Below are 18,311 nucleotides of genomic sequence, written 5' to 3'. Positions count from 1 at the left end.
AGCGTAAAAGCACAGGAGATGGATATTGGAAAGGATGACGAACCCGATTTGGCTCGCACCCCTGGGAGCGATGAAACGGCCGGAACACCGGACTCGGTCAGCACCCCTTGGAGTGTTGAGGGTACCTTGGACGTTGATGGATGGTTCAGAGACTTGATCCATCTTGTTCCAGAGCCACGCGATGATGGGTTTCAATTCACCGAGCCAGGCTTCGTTTCTGCGTTGGTGCCTGATTCTAGATTTGGCCTCAGAAAATGGACTCACAAGACTACCGAAGGCAGGGAGACCACGGGGTGGTTTAGTAAATACGCAGTTTGCTGTTCGGAACATCGCAAGGGAGATTGTACTCGAATTTACTTGCGCGGGCTGTTAGACCATGAGATGGCACGCGACCCTGAGCTGGGTAGGTTCGAGTTTGTGTCTGCAAGATAAGTCCCTAAAACTTCTCTTGGCATACCATGCTCGAGATGCCAAGTTTCATTCAAGTCCTCTCACCCATGAAAGAAAGAACATAATGCAACCAAACGGGAGGTCTTGGAGGCAAAAGACGCCAGAAGATGGAAGGGAGTAAGAGACGAAGCTGAAAAGGGAAAGGAGCTTGGGCCATGCAGAGTTACGAATGGTTGCAAACAGCGGCAACGGAGATGACATTTCGCAGATATTCTCCAATTGTTGATTGCTGGACGCTTTCCCAATTGAAATCTTCCTGGGAATAGAAAACTTTTCTGACAGGGTGGCCTGCAGCTTCCTGGATGCTTGCAAGGTTGCTATTCCCGTTGGTTGAGACTCATTTATCATTCCGGAAGGACGCTGGGATTCGAATTGGCGAATGCACCATCTGGGCGTGGCGTCTCACAGTCCCGTTCCTGCCCGTTGGCGCAGGTCCAAAAAGGCTGGGCGTCATCGGGTGTTTCGGTTGACGATGCAGCCACACCGGAATTAAGCTCGAGCCTAAGGCAACGACGTCCCGTCTGGCGGCGCCTGCCTGGGTTGCAAGGCTGAACGTGCCTGGCCCTGATTTTTTTTCGTCGAGACGGGAATGGAAGGGACGCCGCCGGGAAGGAACCAACCAACCCAACCACAACGGAAGGAAGGGACAAGGAGCTCGGACCTAAGGTCGAACAAAGGGAAGAAAATTTCGCAATAAGCTCGGACGGACTGGCATCCGTCGTTCTCGTCATCCCAACCGTCACAATGGGCACCTCAATCAATTCCGTCTGACATTCTGACCACTGTGGCTTGAACAGGTGTCGTCGAATCTCCCGTTCAATTGGCTCGATAGCGTCAGCAAGCACAGTTGCTTTTCTCTTGCGACACCAGCTGCACCCAATTTAAGATACGATCAGAATGCAGAAGTCAGACACCGACTCGGAAGCACAAGCAAGCTCCGACTCAACCGCTGGCGTCCAGGTCTCAACACGATTGGCGGTGCATTCTAGTGGCTGATGCAGACGTCCGCCAGTAATGCGTCATTTTTTTGAGGCTCTTACGCCTCAGGCACGCACCGAGAGACAGAGGACAGAGAGACAACGGCGATCGCCCACCCAGGAGCGCCAACGTTGTGCCGGCATTTCTTCTTCAGCGACCGTCAGCGTACCCGTGGCACTGCTGTCAGCGTTACGAGCAGCCATCAGTGGCCCATTGGCATTGAACGGCTTGGCCGCAAAATTTTCTTCCGCCGGGCATTTCAGGTACCTCGAACCGTAATGGTACCTGGACCTCCGAGACAGGACTGACCCGGCACATTACGGACGGCAGTGATGAGGTGTGTACGTTCTGCAGGCCAAGCCTGTGAAAGGGCTGCATTGCGTTGGTGGTACCAAGCACTGGGATTGACACAACGCTAGATTTGCGTTTGACGCTGAATCAATCTCGCAGATAGCGCTTTTGTGGACCCTGCAATACGGCCACGCTGGACGGCGTCGCACCCATCTCGGCCATCTCAGACACTGGAGCCTCGGACGTCGGCTTAATGGAGCGATGGCATCTCCCATTGGCAGTTTTTCCGAGCCGGCAGCTGCCAGCACCTCACTGTTGCCTCTCTGCCAGCGCACGCCAGCCAGGTTTCTGGATTTCTGCCGGGATCTCACGTAACACTGGTCTACTGTTTATGCGGTAGGGGGCGACGTCTGGAAGGGGGTGTGAGTGTTCGGGTGCAGTCGCCGACAAGCGTCCCTGACAGCGCTAGGTCTATGCGCCCGGCGTGCTTCGATTGACTTCATCCCATCTCGCCCGTGGTGCGGCCCGGCGAAAAGTCTGATAAGCGGCGGTTGGAAAGAATGGCGACACAGGGTGGACGGGAGGGAGGGACAGCGCGAAGAAGTGAAGAGGGAAAACAGAACGGAGGACCATCGCTCGCCACGGCCACCAACCCGCGATCCGTCTCACCGCGTCCCTTTTTATCTCTGGAACCGGATCCAAGCTGGGTCATCGTGCCCACTTTCTTCTGGCGTCTTAGGGTCGCTTTTGCTTGAGCTATTTTGTCGGGTCCACCCACGTGTGAGTGCTGGCCTGCGGCTGATTGGACCCGACCGCCGCAAAGTGGGGGCCTTTGAGGGTGTTGAGTGGGGGTCACCACAAGCCATGGCCGGTTTGATATCAAAGCTGACTTCTTCTCTAGCGCGCTGTGCCTGAGGGAATGGTTTTTGAGAAAATTTTCTCGCCGTGGGATGCCCGTCTATCGGATTTGGCAGGCGCTGGCAGCCCCCAACATCCACCGTCATCGATATCGTTCACCTTCGATCCGTTCATCAGCCAGCATCAGCACCGGCTGGATAATTCCAGTGAAAATAATCCATCGTGTGCCCAACCAACAGCATAGCATCTCCGCAACGGAACCAAACTCGATATCCATTGCCATTCCCACTACCTTAGCCGGCCGTAACGGACCCAACCTTGCGGATTCGCAGCCTTGACACAACCCAACCCACTTCTCATGATTCGTGCTCCCGGTCAAGGGGACTTTTCGCCCTTTCATCCCTCTAAGCAGCGCAGCAAAGCCTGAGGCGCCTGCGCAGCAGTGCTATGCCCAAGGTCAACCATTTTGCAGCGCCGTCTCGCTATCAAGGATGCCCTTCGCCGCCCAGCCTCCCGACAATGCCCGAGATCGGTGCGAGGGCGTGTGTGTTGGGTCCGTTGTGTGGATGGGAGGTCCACGATATGTCAACAGGTAGTCAAAGTCTTAACCTGATTGGGACGCCTCGCACATTGCGAAATCCATCCCGGCGCCGGGCCCACCGAGCGACTGGATTCACCAATGTCTCTCCTGTTTGATCCGATGGTTGGATGCTGGTGGATGGCTACAGTATTGCCGCACTGCCAGTCACCGTATCAACCTCAGGCTTCTTTGCTACCGTCTTTCACCTCACACAGTAGCAACCCGTGGAACCTGAGGAACCGACCTTGGCCCAACGGCCGAGCCATCTGGATCAACTTCCGCCGTCCCGTTGCCCGGGCCCCTGCCCTCTCGCTCTACCGAGCTTGCCCATCACCTGAGCAGAGCTTTTCCCGTCTCCGAAGCTTTTTCTCTCTCCTCCTTTCCTCCTTCCACCTTACCTCTCCATCCCCAATCTGTCTCTTGTTTTCCTATCTTCTTCCTTCCAGTCCATCACCACCACCTCTCCCCTCCATCAGTCACAATGGCCTCCACTCGCGTCCTCGCCTCCAGACTCGCCACTCAGATGGCCACCAAGGCCGCCCGCCCTGCGGTGCGTGTCTCTGCCATGCCCAAGCGCACCATCTCTGGTAAGTTTTTGAAGACACGTTCGAGGTGAATCCGAGGAGGGAAGGAAAGCAAGAGGAGGAAAAGAAGGCATCGACGACCACAACTTCCACATACCCCGCCGATGATGAGACCAATTGGCCTCGCCGGCACCAATTCGATGTCGATATCGATCTTCCTTCCCGTCCCCCCGACACCATGAGACACAGAAAAAAAACTCCTCACCGATCACCGTTTCTGACCCGACTCGAAATTTTCAGGCTTCAGCCCCCTCCAGGTCGCCCGCAAGCAGACCGCCCAGAAGGCTTTCACCCAGGTCCAGGCCAAGCGCGCCTACTCCTCTGAGATCGCCCAGGCCATGGTCGAGGTCTCCAAGAACCTGGGTATGGGTTCCGCCGCCATCGGTCTGACTGGTGCTGGTATCGGTATCGGTCTGGTCTTCGCCGCCCTCCTCAACGGTGTTGCCCGCAACCCCGCCCTCCGTGGCCAGCTCTTCTCCTACGCCATTCTGGGTTTCGCTTTCGTCGAGGCCATCGGTCTTTTCGACCTCATGGTTGCCCTCATGGCCAAGTTCGTACGTCATCACTCCATCTCAATTCCATCACTCGTCATTGATGCTAACTCACCCCACAGACGTAAGCGATTTTATTCGCACTGGCGAGCTGGGGAGAGAAGGATGCCAGCTTTGGACAAGCTGTCTATCCCAAGACTCCCCTGGGACAGGTCGCCTTTTCATCTACGGTTGACCCCCAACTGTATGATGAGAGAGTAATAGACGGGAAAACTTAGACAGCATGGTGGGCATCCTAGAAGATAGAGGTCATAGACCGCACACTCTGTTGTGTTGTATAGATGGAGATTCCGTTTGGCAAAGGAAGGCCTTGGGGCAACGCACTACTCATCCAGCGAAAAAGTCTTGCTTGTACCACACTTTTCTCTTGCACCTGGGATTTTCCCACGTATCCCCCGTGGCTCCTGGCCCCGATACAAATTTTTTCTGTAAAAATACTACAACGTCAAAACACTTGCGATCTGTCTCGATTGATGAAATGTGATGTGCTGTGAACTTGGAAACGCTGAACATTTCATAAATCTCGCCTGAGCACTTGCCCGAGGCGTTTTACCCGTTCGAGAGAGCTTTCGACATGAATATCTCACTAGATCTCAAGGCCACGGTATCTCCACTCTGGAGAAGGAGCTCCCCTCGATCAGCTCGAGATCCCAAGGTGAATTGGCCAATGTGAGGTGAGAATTGGGACGAAGGGAAGGGGGCGTGTGAGAGCTTCCTTCGCCGGGAGGGAAGCTACTGAGGGCCAGGCACACACAGGCACCACGCGTGAGCGGATGACAAGGGAAGCATCACACCCCATGGGGAGCGCGCACAAGGCAAGCACAAGCTTGGTCTGGTTCCAGTCCCTTTCGACTGCTGCTCCCGTCCGTTTAGATTTTGCGTTCGTGCCCTTCCCGCTGCCCCCATGAACCAAACCAACATCTTTTGAATCCTGGGGGCCTGGCTGATGAACGACGGGGCGGCCCTTCACGATCCTCCTCCTGCGAACGTGTCGCTCTCACCCACCCCCTCACTCACTACCGCCAGAGGACGATCTCACTCGAGCTCCCGACATGCCAGGCCCTCCGCAGCACAAGCACACACTGTGCAGTCGAAGTGAACCCAGAATCGAAAAATAAAGCTCGGTCTCCGAGGCTCCGCCCGCCCATTGGACCGTATGTCCTTATCTCTCGCGATCTCAAGTCTGAAGGGGGGGCCTTACCCCCGAGTCGTGCTCGTGCGTCCGAACGCTAAAAATTGCCTCATCGCCCAGCTTGCCCGCTGGTCCGCCCCTTCAAACAATGAAGAAAACTCAATTGAAACTCCAAGGAAAACTGAGGGAGCATGCTTTCTGAGATTGAACTTATGCTTCAACTCTTTTTTTCCATGCTCCCAACTTTGGGAATTTTGAGAAGAGGGAAAGATAGACATGTGAAATCCCGTCCATGGCGATAAGATCGAACCTTTGGCCCGATCTCGATGACGGCCATCGCTGAGAGAGCGAGCGACAGCAAGCTCGGCCGCCCGCCCGTTGATTGAACGTACTTGTTGTTTTCCTCCGACGCCAAAGAACCCTCTCCCCCTCCTGCCCCTCGCCCCAGTCCCACGATCCAGCGACCGACCCCGCCGTACCGTTTCGTGAAAGACGCCAAAAAATCCTGCTCTTATCGTAGGATCCGCAATCATCGTCGTCCTCGGGGCCGCTTGGGAAAAGGTGGCCAACTGACCAGCGGGTCCCGACCCAGGGGTGCTCCACACAATTCCCATCACGACATTTGTCGGAATCGGGTCTACGTACCCATCCGCGGCACCGTTTGCGTGTGTGTCGGGTCCATCTCACCGTTTTTACGTAGTGCGCGTGTTGTGCTGCGGCGCAGTGCACCGAATGGGCCTCACGATGTGTCGTTGAAATAATGAGATGTAGTTGGGAGGATTACTTAATTCAGAGCCGGGGGGGCTGGGGAATTGGAGATGTGATATAGTCCCAAGGGAACGGTAATTGACAGCTTTCCCCTCACGCAGACGTCGTTCGATTTTTTTGAGACCTGGGCTGTTTTTTTCCCTGCGCGTGGCTCGTCTGCGCTGTTTACTCCAATTCTTTTTTTGGTGAGGAGAAGCGCAACCGAGAGCCGAGGGCTTGGGCCGGTGTAACGGTCGCTCGCTTCTGTACAGCAGATGATGGGGATCCACTTTTCGATGCCTGTTCTGAACGTGAAGAATTTGGGGGTCTTTGTTTTGACGACGGCTCTTGGGGGTTGTGGTGTGATATATGAGATGGGTTTATGAGGTTTTGGGAGAGACATCGCGAGATTCGAGGGAGGTTTGGATCGCGTTTGATATGATAGATAACCCCCAGAGACCGTTTTCATGGGCTTTTGCAAGGGAGGGAGGGGGCCTATGGGGCGCGAGTCAGAAGCGGGATGAGTGCTCCGGAGCTAGGTATGGCGAGGGACGGGTGTTTGGTCACGATGGCACTGGGGAGGAGGGCCAAGGTATGACGGAAATGAGATGATGTCAGGAGTTGGGTAACAGTCATCGGCCGCGTCTTTCTGCCGTTTCCGGGGGCCTCAGTAACCGGCCCTGACTGGGTGTAAAGAGGCTTTGTTGGCACGCAGCAAACCGTTATGAGAAGGGTTGTCGTCCTCAAAATCTGGAGAGACGGGGCACCAGACTTTGAAGCTTGCCCCCGCCCCCCATGGGGAAGGAGAGAGTCCCGCAAGTTCGTGAGGTGATTGTGGATGCTTTGCCGGGGAAGGGCATGTCGTAGAAAGCAAGCTATTGAAGCACGAGATGACTCGGAATGGTGACTGTGTGGTTCTCGTGACAAGTTTAAGGAGATGGGCCTGATGTCATGGGAGATTCTACATAGTATGGTCTGCTGCCTCCCCCTGTCTTCCTATCCTCCGTCTTTTGTGCTTCATAACCCCCCGGCTCCGCTTGACGTGGCTTGGCCAGGTCAAGCTTGAAGGCTATCTCAAATACTCAGATAACGACATCTGATAAGGACTTGCTTCGTCTGTTGAGCTGGCAGGGTGCTGGCTCACTTTTCCTTCACTAGTGCTTCAGCCCCAGAGCATACTTTCTTTTTAATACTAGCATTGCTGTTAGCTTCTGTGTGTCAAGAGCGGCCCAAATCCAGCACAAGAAAGCTTATACCTCGCTTTTGTAATGTGCACCACCGACAATGAACACGGAGACAATGACATCTTTTTGCACTTCGGTGGGTCCTCATCTGACCAATTCCTACTTCACAGTTTATGATGAGTTTGGTCTTAGCCATGTGCATGTCAGATGAAGAAAGTTTTACCCTCAGTCCTCGTTCATTTCACTGTTTTTCTGGGCTCTGCGCTGTTGTGCTTGCGGGCATATTGTTTCGATTACATGGGACACCAATCTCATCAACCACACACAACGACATGCCCAGTTCCGATTGAAGAAGGACTGCATGCTACCGTTGAACCCAAGTTTCTTTTGTTACTCGTCTTGCATACTCTTTCGAATCATCACAGAGCAATTTATACGTTTACTTCAGCTGAGAGCTCCTCAGGTTTTGAAAGAAGGCAAGAAAAATGGTCGAGACGCAGCGATACTTCGAAAACGACAGACAAAAGCTTATGAGAAAGAATTCGATCCTCTGTAGATGCCCTCGAGAACATGATAGGTATTGAATCGATAGGAAACCTAGCCCGATGCCAGGGAGAGTCACTCTGCCCGAGTGGATCATCGAGGCTTTATACATCTACCGCCTCCGTGTTCTTGGATTCATACGTGCGGGATTCCAGATGAGTGGCTCGTCTTCGAGATACTCATTTCTTCTCGCAAAGCGCCCAGAATTTCCCGAGGACCGTCGTAGGTTGAGAATCCACAAAGTGGCATTCCCCAGCTCGCCCATCCACCACAATCCGCCTAAAATTACAGAGGCCGTCACCGGGATTGCCGTTGCCCAGTATAACCACTGCCTGTACTCGATGTCGCGAATGTCGGTCGTGTTCATGCCAAAGATACCAGCAACGGTGCTCAGGGGCAAAAATATGATCGTCACTATAGTAAAAGCGTAAATTGCTTGTTCTTGTGTGTCCTTTTTCGTCTGGGTTTTGTACTCGTTCTATACAATTTAATCAGTCGTCAGGATGGAAGTCAACGCAATCTTATATGAAACTCGCCTACCTCCAATCTAAGGTCACGTGTCTGATCTTTAAAGTGCATAAAGTCGTCGAGTCGCTGAAGTATGACGTTTTCACACTGCCAGGCCAGAAGCGCTCGGAAACCTCCGGGATCTGTCGAGGATAATCTAGTGCCATAGCCTTGGTCTCTCGGGCTCTCGTCTTCGGAGTGATCCCCTACATCGTAATTATCGGGCTGTCCATAACGGTCTATTCTGTCTCGGGCATTTAATTGTGTGCGCCGTCGTGTGTGCGAGCGCTCATGAACACCATGACCCGGGCTCCGGCTCCGTGTCCTTGTCCTTGTTCTTGTCCTTGTCCTTGTCCTTGCCGAGATCATGGTTCGTTCAGGAACCAGGTAAGACGGCTGAGCGGCGGATGGGTTAAAAGACCGTTCTCGGGGGTGGTGCTGATAGCCCGGCGTGGCATGCTCCTGTATTTCTTGGAAGATGTTCCTTTGCTGCTTCAAAACATCGATAGCAACATTGATCTCCGTTGAAAGCCGTTGGATGGTTTCCTGATGAGACACCGCCGGTTTTGTTTCTACCTGATTTGTCTATTGGTTCATGTTCAATCAGTGACCTCCCAAGCTCGGCAAACTCTCCATTCATGACTTACGAGGTTCTGAATGTAATCTGAGTAGACGGTGATCAAGTCCAAGTGGTCTTTTGTCACGTCATTGATGAGCTTCAAGCTAATTTGTGACAGAAGTTCGGTTGGTAGTAGGGTTGACCATTCCAGCAGAGACGAGGGTGAAAAGGTCTTCAAGATTGACCGCATTCCGTCCTCTAGTAGGCTAGCAGCATTGTTGATATGGGATCGATGAGTGTCGTAATCCAGGGCACCTTGAATTGTGGCAAGGATGACGTAGATCCACGCTTGAAGTAGCTGTGGAGGAACTTCAAAACGAGCCCTGTCAGATGCTTGCGCGTGTGACATGATTTGCTGAAAAAGCTGGATTTCGCGACTGAGGTCTCTAAACTCCCGTCGTATGCGGGGAATATTGCGATTGATCATTGATTGCCGTGCCGTCAATTTTGGGATGGGGGGACTATGTTCAGTGGGCCATGGGCACTGTGAGATGGAACGTACCCAGATTAGCTCGAGGTATTGGCGGGTAGAAAGGGAACAGATGAGAGAGCGCTTACATCGATCAAAACTTTCAAGGCTCCCCAGAATTTCCCTAGGAGAGGGCTAGAAAACTGTGCGGGCAAAATGAATTTGCAAATTATGAGCCCGGCATTGAAGATATCGATCCTGTCTTCTAGCGCTTCTGGTAGGGTTGGACGATCACCCTCCTGACCAATCGACTTGATCTGTGAAAGATTCAGTAGTGTGGATTGTAGTTCATCCTGCGTCGCTTCAGTGCATTCAATGTAAGGTTGCTTGTCCTTATTTCGCGTACATTGGCGGAGAAGTTTGTCCAGGTGTTCCAGCTCGGTTTGCGCGGCCGTGGTTCTGGAAACCCCTCGATCAGGAATCAACCACGTGAAGACGCTAAAGGCACCTGACTCCTGAGGCGGTGCTATAGAGTTTATGAAAGTGTTCTGGTCTGTTCTTGATGCCACAGACGCTGTAGGGTCGTTCAGGGTTGTCTCATCCACCTGTGTCGCCTCAGAGGGTTTCTCTGTGTCAACAGACGTCAACACACCTGTGGTCGGGGCACTTGGTAATGACCTACATCGAAACAGTCAGACTAAAATATCTCAATGATTGGGCATCTCAATGATCGGGCTTTTACTTCAGGACAGCTTCAATAACGACCTTGCTGCTCGAGCTTCGCACCAACCGAACGACATTTGGCCAATCATCCGCAGTCAAAAGATTCCTGTGCCTGTAAAACCTGATGTTCTTTGGCCAGAACTCCCAAAAGTGAACCATGAATGCCTTCCACAGTGTCAGTGTTGAACCTGTCGAATATGATGCAAAACACGCGACTTACAAACCATGTTTGGCACTCTCGAAGCGGAATCGCCCAAAGAACACTGCCATAATACGATACCAAGATACGTGCCTTGTCATTGTCGCTCGAGGGTTGTTTGAAAAGGGCATCCGTCGTCTCGATAATGTCCTTGCAGAGTACTTTCTCCGACAGGGTGCTACAAGACACGACTAAAGCTGTGCAAGATGTGAGAAACTGCATTCTGTATTGCATGCAATCCAACGCCATTCCCTGTACGGACGATAGGGGTAACAATAAGAAACTCACAACTATTCACAACAATGGCCACAACTGGGAAATATGGAAGCAGTGATCCGCCGGAGCGCCTTGTTCCCGTACTACCTGCTGCATGTCTCTTGCCCTCGGGTGTTGTGAAAAGTTGGCTTGCATGAGTGTGACGGCTGGGGCAGAGGTGGGACATTGAATCTCAGAAGAATACTTCTTTAAATGAAAAAAAGGTATGTTGATCCAACGCAAAGAACGGGTAGGCGACGTGAGTGACTTGTTCAGATCATCGGACTCCAATGGTCGCACCATCGTCCCAGGTGTGATGTACTGATGTGTCCCGGCAGCAGTCTTCTTGGTTTTGCAACTCCTACGCTTAACGTCCCGTAAAAGTTTTGCGAGGCCATTTTTCTCAGACGTCGTTAGGCTGGGAATATTGAGTACCTCATCCTAGGTGTTTCCCTGTCAGCTCACGAGTGCAGCGTATCTGTCAGTGAATAGAATGCTACTGTGTTGACTCACGGAGAAGTCCTTGAAGCTCATGGTGCGTTGCTCTAAATGTCTTTTCAATAGCTCAGCTGAATTCTAAAAACGGAAGGAAGCAGAGAATTCTTCGCTGACTACGTACCCCCACCTGAATAGAGTATATTGGAGCTGCTTGGGTTCGTAAAGTAACGTGAGGTTTGATGTATAACGCCCTTCCAGGCACGCATCCCCTGTGTACTGAGATACGTATACATGCATCATCTTTACCTTTGATCCGGAAGCTGAAGGTAGTGTCAGAGGTGGTGTGGCTGAGCCGATGGAAGACTCCCTTTTCTGAACCGCAGCGCCGGAGGCCGAAATGTATGATGGTGTGTAGTTGTAATAACTTTCATCATCATCGTCGTCGGATGATTGGTAGCGGTCAAAATAAGAATTCCGGGTAACATGAATATGCAAATAGTCATCATCAGAGTAGTAGGAAGCTGGAGGAGGAGGAGGATCGCGGGCCGTTGAGTGGTAGTAATCGCGGGATCTGGAGCGTGCGTCGACATAACGGACTGGTCCAGGCCGATGATCAGCTGCACGATAAAGATCATTCCCTTCCGTATCGCTCTCTGTAGCATCTTCATGTTCGGTATACAATCTCAATCGATCATTCGTAGATCCGCGTGGAGCTAGATATAAGGGCTGAGGAGGTGCTGCATTCGCTCCATCTTTGTTCATCTCAGATTGCCGTTGGGAGGTTGCCCGGCGGACGAATGCAGGTGAAGCAGGGTACTAAGGCAGCAAAATCTCAGTAATCGAAGCTTTTATCATCGTCCAAGACTTCGAAAAAAGGACTGGGCTTACAGGACGCGAAAAGCGGATTGCCGACGGCCGTGTCTTGAGGTCACCCAAGGGCATCGTCACCCTACGTGGAGGGGGCTGGAACTCCTCTTCATCGCTGTAGTAAGTCGACATGACAGAGACGGTTTAGGAAGTTTCTCTTGAAAGGTCTGGAAGCAAGAATAATGGAAACTACTCAAGAAGAGTGCGGGGTTTTATCTTGTTCTTTGCGCTCCTAAAATCAGGCTGCGCTGCCACGGTCGTACCATCTTACCTGCATATTCCTTCAGCCATTGACGCCGCTTGCCCCACCTCATCCCTCCAATCATACTCATTATCAAGAACATGAATGACACTCTAAGCACAAGGTTACTTCGATACCAAACGTTGAGATGGGCGAGGCTTCTGACAGAGTGCCCGGCATAGTCCAGTCCCGTTTCTAAAAGAGCCTCCGCGTCTCAGTAGAAAGAAAAGTTTAGATTGATCGGCTCATCCATGGATATTTATGAGTTTCTGCCCTATTTTAGATAGCTTCAGAACAGACGTGCATCATTGAGAACTGGACGTCCCAGCCCTGACGCATCAAATCCCTGCGGCTCCAAAGTGTTGGTTCTTGCACGTAAGAACTCTCTCACACATGATATTGCTTCAAGTTGACTCGCTGGCAGCTAACTGTTCTTCGCATGTAATGTCTAAGTCCGCAATCAGAAACCGTGTGAGTATTACAAGTATGCTGACCTTCCCCAGCGCGAACGAAGCATAGCTCACCGCTCTTGGGAACATCCCTCAGCCTGTGTCAGATAGGAAGGAGAAGCATGCAAATTTGCAGTAGTAACATTGCGCATTTGGGATTGCAAGTGCCTTTTTGAAGTTTTTGGACGATAGCGAGTGATATTGAATGTAACCTTTTACTACACAGTACACTCACTCTAGGCGGCAGTAGTAATGAGTCAGAAGCTGCGGAAGACTAAACCTCTGTCCTCTACCTATATCATTCAATAGCTCCTTTGCCCTAATCACTCTAGCACGTCCAATGCAATGTTTTGCGCGAGAGCAGTCACATCAACGAGTCTCAGTTAAGACAAGTGAGGTTGAGGAGGAGACTTTCAGGGCTGACTGCGACTTTGAGCTGTAAATGACCTCTGATGAGTACGCCAGAAAACTTATAAGACGACGAAGAACGCACAGGACGGACAAGACGAGATGTCTGCGTTGATGCATGATCAACTCAAGGCTTGAATCATGTAAGAATCTTGTATAGGAACAAATTATCTTGCGAATGTAGAACAGGATCTTTTTGGGGCCAAATCTCTCGTTGGCAACTTCACACATTTGCACACACATAACTATATTTACATAAGGTTATATTCATTGAAAACATTCACGGCTGCGTCGCACTGTCAAGATAACTAAATCTCAGGCAGTCGACCGTTAGACCCTACTCCCAAAACCGTGGTCCAAGGTAGGCCGTAAAAGCAACACTGTCTCCATCCCCAGTAGGCACAATTGATGCCATGTTATGCATGCCTGTGTCTCTCTTGTCACCTCTGTTTTGTGGATCGGTTAGTTATTATCAACGAGGATCTAAGCCTCTGGAAGGTGCCTTCCGCAGCAGGGAGGATACTCACAATGTGCATTGAACAGCAGCTTCCATATCATAGTCCCCCAGCCCCTGAGTCTCCAGCAAGCGCTGGTACCGCCTCACAACCCCAGGCTCATCGCGCGCGTACTGCCAAATAGGCACGTACATCTTCACTTGCGGGACCGCACTGCCCGGCACCAGCTCGAAGGTGGGATTGAGCCCGCAGTACTTGCTATCCGGCTCGGCGAGTGGCTTCTGCAGCCCGTCCCTCTCAGCCAGGGGGACGTCTTCCATATCCATGAGCAGGGGCCAGACAATGTTCAGAAACTTGGGGGTAGGGAGGCGGCCGCCCATCGTCATGACGTGCTGGGCTGAGGCGAGCGAGTTAACGTGCGTGTGGGTGTAGACCTTGAAGCGAGGCTTCATATGCGGCGCCACGGCGTCGATTGCGAAGAAGTGGATGAGGTTATCCTTGCCGTCGGTGGTGAGGAACGTCTTGAGCATGTCCCAGGCATCCAGCAGCGCCTTGTCGCCGTCAGCAAGACGTATCAGGACTGACTCTGTGATGTCCATGAGATCCCGGCCTGTTGCGAGAGCTTTGAGCTGCGGGAAAAGATACGTCTTCATGTGAATCGTCGGGCTTCCGTTCTCGTCGGCGGGCTCGAGATCAAACGCGCAAAAAACGTTTTGCTGCGGCAGCGCACCCGCCGCGCCGCTCTTCTCAATCAGACCGGCCTGTTCCTCATCAGTGAGGAAGACTGCATCGAGAAATGCGTCCTGGCGCTTCCGGTCCGCGTGGCATGCAATCGCCATATCATCGAGCTTCTTGCGCAGCTCGTTCTGGCCGAGGGGGTCATCATCCTGAGGGCTGTCCACCAGCGGCTGCACCGAAAACCGCACTTTGGCCTTTTTGCGAGGTGCAAAGGCGATGCTGATTTCGTATGGCGCATGGTCGTGCGTGCCGATGTATTTGGGCCAGTCGGCCGGGCGAGGCGGGTTGAGGCGGGGGACTACGGAGTCGCGCGCGAAGTTGAGATAGTAGTCTTGCAGCTTGGCTGGGTAGTGGCCTGTCCAGCGCATGAGCGGGGAGAGGGTGTCGTGGAAGGTGGGAAGCCAGGAGGAGACGAGGGGTTTTGCTTCAGAATGGCCTTTGTTTGTCGAGGAGTGATCGACTCTACTGTAGACGTTGGAGATGTTCCTTGTGGTGCCATTGGCGCCTGGAACAGCGGTAGAGTGGTGGATTTCAGTCATGTTGAGGGTGTTGGTGTCCGTAATGAAGTCCTACTGAATATTTGGCATTCGTGCGTTCGGTGCTTAATTCCCGTTGTGGCCTTGACTCATTGGACATTTAATATCTTCACCTGAGGTCATGGCCTTTTTAGACGGTTGCTTGGGGGTCAAATGCCGGCACAGCCGAAGCTCGCAGTCAGTTGCCTCTTCAGGTAGGCCATGACAAAAAGACTTCAGAGACCAAACGGCTTTTTAGATGAATTTAACTCTTTAGAAGCAAAGTTCTCTCCAGAGCGATTAGAAATTAGCTACGGGTCCGAGTGCAGGTGCGCGCACAAGCCGAACCAGTCAACAAGAACAAGGTTATTTTTCTCTACATGTGAAACTGGAACTACACAATAGCATCTTACCGTTCTTCGTCCCATCCGAACAAGCCGGCCTGACAGGTCTGGACTGGAACTCTGAAATACACATTTCATGCAGTACGGACAAACCCCGACAGGGCTAGGTCCCAAATGTTGACGCTCATACGTTACCAATTTGAAGGCTCAAACCTCACGATGAGGCCATCCGTAGAGAACAGATTCAGATGGATGATACATTGAGAAGGCTGGATGTCATCGTCGCCATCCTTAGAGCTGAAGCTCTCGCAAAACCTCGACGCATTTGCACGCAGTTATTTGGACCGCGACAGCTTTTGCGTTGTTCCCCATTCCCCGTAACGCAGTATCATTACCCCTCAGCTACTGAATGCGAATACGGCCTTAGAACTCGGGTGACGGCAATCACGGGGATATCATAACTCAAATAACAGCGCCAAACCTAACAAGAGAGCACCACCCAACTTTTACTCCTCATCGTCATCCTCCTCAACCTCCTTAATCGCATACCCCTCCACGAACCCGTCCGGATCGCATACCTTTTCAAGACTAATCTTATTCGCCTGCACCCACGCCCAGACAGCCTCCTTGTCAACCCTCACCCTCGGAACATCAGGCTTCTCCGCCTCCTCCTCCCCGGCATCCTCCATCTCCACATCCTCGTCCTCGCCCTCCTCCCCGTCCGGCCCCTGCCTCTTCCGCTTCGCAGGCGGCTTCCCCGGCCCCGTGCCCCCCTCCACAACGACCCCCATCTCCCTAAGCGTGACCAGGCAGTCCTCCAGCGCAATCCACGTCGCCTTGCAGCAGTCCTCGACATCGACCAGCAGCTCCCTCTCCACTTCTCCGTTGTTGGTCTCGTTCGTCCCGCAGCCGAGCAGCCACCGGGCTATCTCCCCGCCCCAGAAGCGCTTGTACCCCTTCCGGCCGAGCTCCGAGATGGGCTTCTCCGGCCCGCCGAGCACGCCCTCGCGCCGCGAGATCTCGTACGAGACGCCCATCAGCAGCGCGCCGAGCCCTTTGCGCTGCCACGGCGGGAAGACGAGGATGCAGGCCAGGTTGTTGTTGTCCCATGACATTTTCTCTTTGGAGAAAAAGCCGACAATGTGCGGGCGCGGGGGTTGCTGTTGTTGCTGGTCCGCGGCGGCGGCTGGGTCGGGTTTGGGAGGAGGAGAGGGTGTGTAGACGAGTAGGAAGTAGTTGAAGCCGCGCACGTCAAAGAAGACGGACTTGTTATCGAGGAACAACTTTGCGAATAGCGATAGGTTCTGGCAAAAGAGCTGTTTCCCAGCAAAGTTAGCATGGCATTCCAGTAAGGGGGAACGAAAAGGATAGAACTCACAACATCCTGTTCCCCATCAACCTCCCACACACTCCACTCCCCCTCGTCCGTGACAACCTCCTCCGTAAACCTCGCCGCCACGTTCCCCTTCTTCCCGCCCTGCCGCGGCATCTCCTTGCGCACCAGCCGCCGCCCGCGCGGATGCGTGTACACCTTGCGGCCGGGCACCGCCCCCGCCCGCTCGCACATCCGCACGTGGCCCCACCACGCGACGAGCTCCTTGGAGTACTTGAAGCAGACGGGGCACACGTACAGCCTATCGAGGATGGGCGCGTCGGCGCCCTTGCGGTGCTGGTTCTTCGCGCCGTCCCCCGCTCCTGCGGCCGGCGGGTTTTTCCCTGATGTCGTGCCGGCGGTGGCGGCGCCGGACTTGCCGCTGACGGAGGCGTCGCCGAGGACCTCTTTGCCGTAGTAAGAGGGATACCACGCGCGGAAGCAGATGTTGCCAAGGATGACCTTGTCGATGTTGCGGTCCGTCCGGGGGGCGGATTTGTCCACCGCCCGGGGCGTGGATGTTTGTGCCTGCGTAGTTTGCGTTTGCGGTTTCGTATGCGTTTGCGTGTGCGTCTGCGGTTGTGGTTTCGAAGGTGTAGGCTTCGGAGGGGCCGGCGTATGCTTTTCCGGCGGCGGCGCTTGCTGCTGCTGCTGCTGCTGCTGTTGCTGCTGTTGCTGCTGTTGCTGCTTCGGCGTCGAAGTCGGCGGCACCGGCACAGGAACATGAGTTACCGTCACTGGTATGCCATGCTGGTACGGCTGCCTGGCCACGGGACGAAAGTGCGATGTTATCGGCGGCTGGCTCGTAGGCGGGCTGGGCCGCACGAGGCTGCCCCCCGTGCGGTGCGGCGTGGGCTGCGAGGCCTGGTACGTGATCTTGGGCGCGACGAGCGTCACTGGCCGGACGTTCTCCTTAGCCTCCTTGACGGCGGCGCCCATCGCGGCGGTGGTATCAGCGGCCGTGCCGCTTTTTCGTCGGCTCGCGCGGGGTTCGGGTGCGGCGGCGGCGGCAGCTGCAGCAGCTGGAGGATTCTGGCCTGCAGACTGCGCTGTCGACGACGATGATGAGGGCGGCACCGGGATCGGGATGGGCGTCTCGGAGATCTTGTGCAGCTGCGGCCTGGGGTTCGTCGAGGCTGAGGAGCGACGGCGTTTGTCCTCGGCGGCGGCGGCCTGGGACTGCGAGGTCGGGATCGGAGGGGGTAGGATCGGAGTTTGACGCGTTGCGCGACGCGTCGAGTCGGCTGCGCCGGCGACGGCGGCAGCGGTCGGAGTGGGAGCGGCGGCTGCGGTGGTCGTGGTGGAGGAGGTGGGGGGCGGAGGATCCGGGTCTTCGTGGGGTCGCTTGCGCTTCAGCGGCGCCATGCTCGGGGCATGCGTGCTTTACCCTTTTTTTTTTTTCCTCGTTTCTTTTTTGGCACAATAAAAAAAAGCGATCGGCCCGGTAATGGAGTGAGATGGGTAAAAATTCCGGGTGGTTGATCAATTAGACTTTGCGGTATCGTGGGCGCGGGAGTGACCTTGCAGGGGTGCGAGTGATGGAGAAACGGCGTATTCGGGACCCGACGTGGGTGTGGTATCGGAGCACGCGCGTGGGCGATGGCCAGAGACAGGTCTCGCAGTGTGAAGAATGTGAGAAAGGGAATGATGGTTGAGAATGTGGTTTCACTGGGTAATTGGAATGCGATCGAGTCACAGGCGGCCGGCGCTGGAATTGGAACGACCTGCGACGCGCGATTGGTGCTTCTCTGGGCGATCTGTTGATTGTTGACGGATGTCTCTCAGGGTCGTGTCCCAAGCGATGACGTTGGCGCTTATGTAAGTCAGGTGCAGGGTTTCGTCTGCTTACAAGCCTCCTCGCCGATAGGCAATTC

General features: G+C 53.9%; 3 protein-coding genes across 3 annotated transcripts; 1 reads left to right on the top strand and 2 right to left on the bottom strand.

Annotated features, from left to right (window-relative positions):
* Positions 1-3,638: 3,638 nt before the first annotated feature.
* CGCA056_v006420 (ATP synthase subunit 9) lies at positions 3,639-4,360 on the top strand (the record flags this gene model as incomplete). Its single annotated transcript, XM_037321671.1, has 3 exons — positions 3,639-3,744; positions 3,982-4,295; positions 4,355-4,360. The coding sequence occupies 3 exons, from the start codon at positions 3,639-3,641 to the stop codon at positions 4,358-4,360; spliced, it is 426 nt and encodes a 141-aa protein (XP_037179996.1).
* A 9,176-nt stretch (positions 4,361-13,536) lies between these two features.
* tdiB-1 (Indole prenyltransferase tdiB) lies at positions 13,537-14,745 on the bottom strand (the record flags this gene model as incomplete). Its single annotated transcript, XM_037321670.1, has 1 exon — positions 13,537-14,745. The coding sequence occupies one exon, from the start codon at positions 14,743-14,745 to the stop codon at positions 13,537-13,539; it is 1,209 nt and encodes a 402-aa protein (XP_037179164.1).
* An 826-nt stretch (positions 14,746-15,571) lies between these two features.
* mof (Males-absent on the first protein) lies at positions 15,572-17,802 on the bottom strand (the record flags this gene model as incomplete). The annotated part of the gene is made up of 2 exons (XM_037321669.1): positions 15,572-16,381; positions 16,444-17,802. 2 exons carry the CDS (start codon positions 17,800-17,802, stop codon positions 15,572-15,574), a joined length of 2,169 nt encoding a protein of 722 aa, XP_037179851.1.
* Positions 17,803-18,311: the final 509 nt, after the last annotated feature.

Source organism: Colletotrichum aenigma, assembly GCF_013390185.1.
Source record: "Colletotrichum aenigma strain Cg56 chromosome Unknown KSG_Cg56_contig04, whole genome shotgun sequence".
In the NCBI taxonomy this organism is placed as follows: domain Eukaryota; kingdom Fungi; phylum Ascomycota; class Sordariomycetes; order Glomerellales; family Glomerellaceae; genus Colletotrichum; species Colletotrichum aenigma.
Note: the sequence above shows the minus strand (reverse complement) of the source record. Positions and strands in the feature narration are given on the sequence as shown.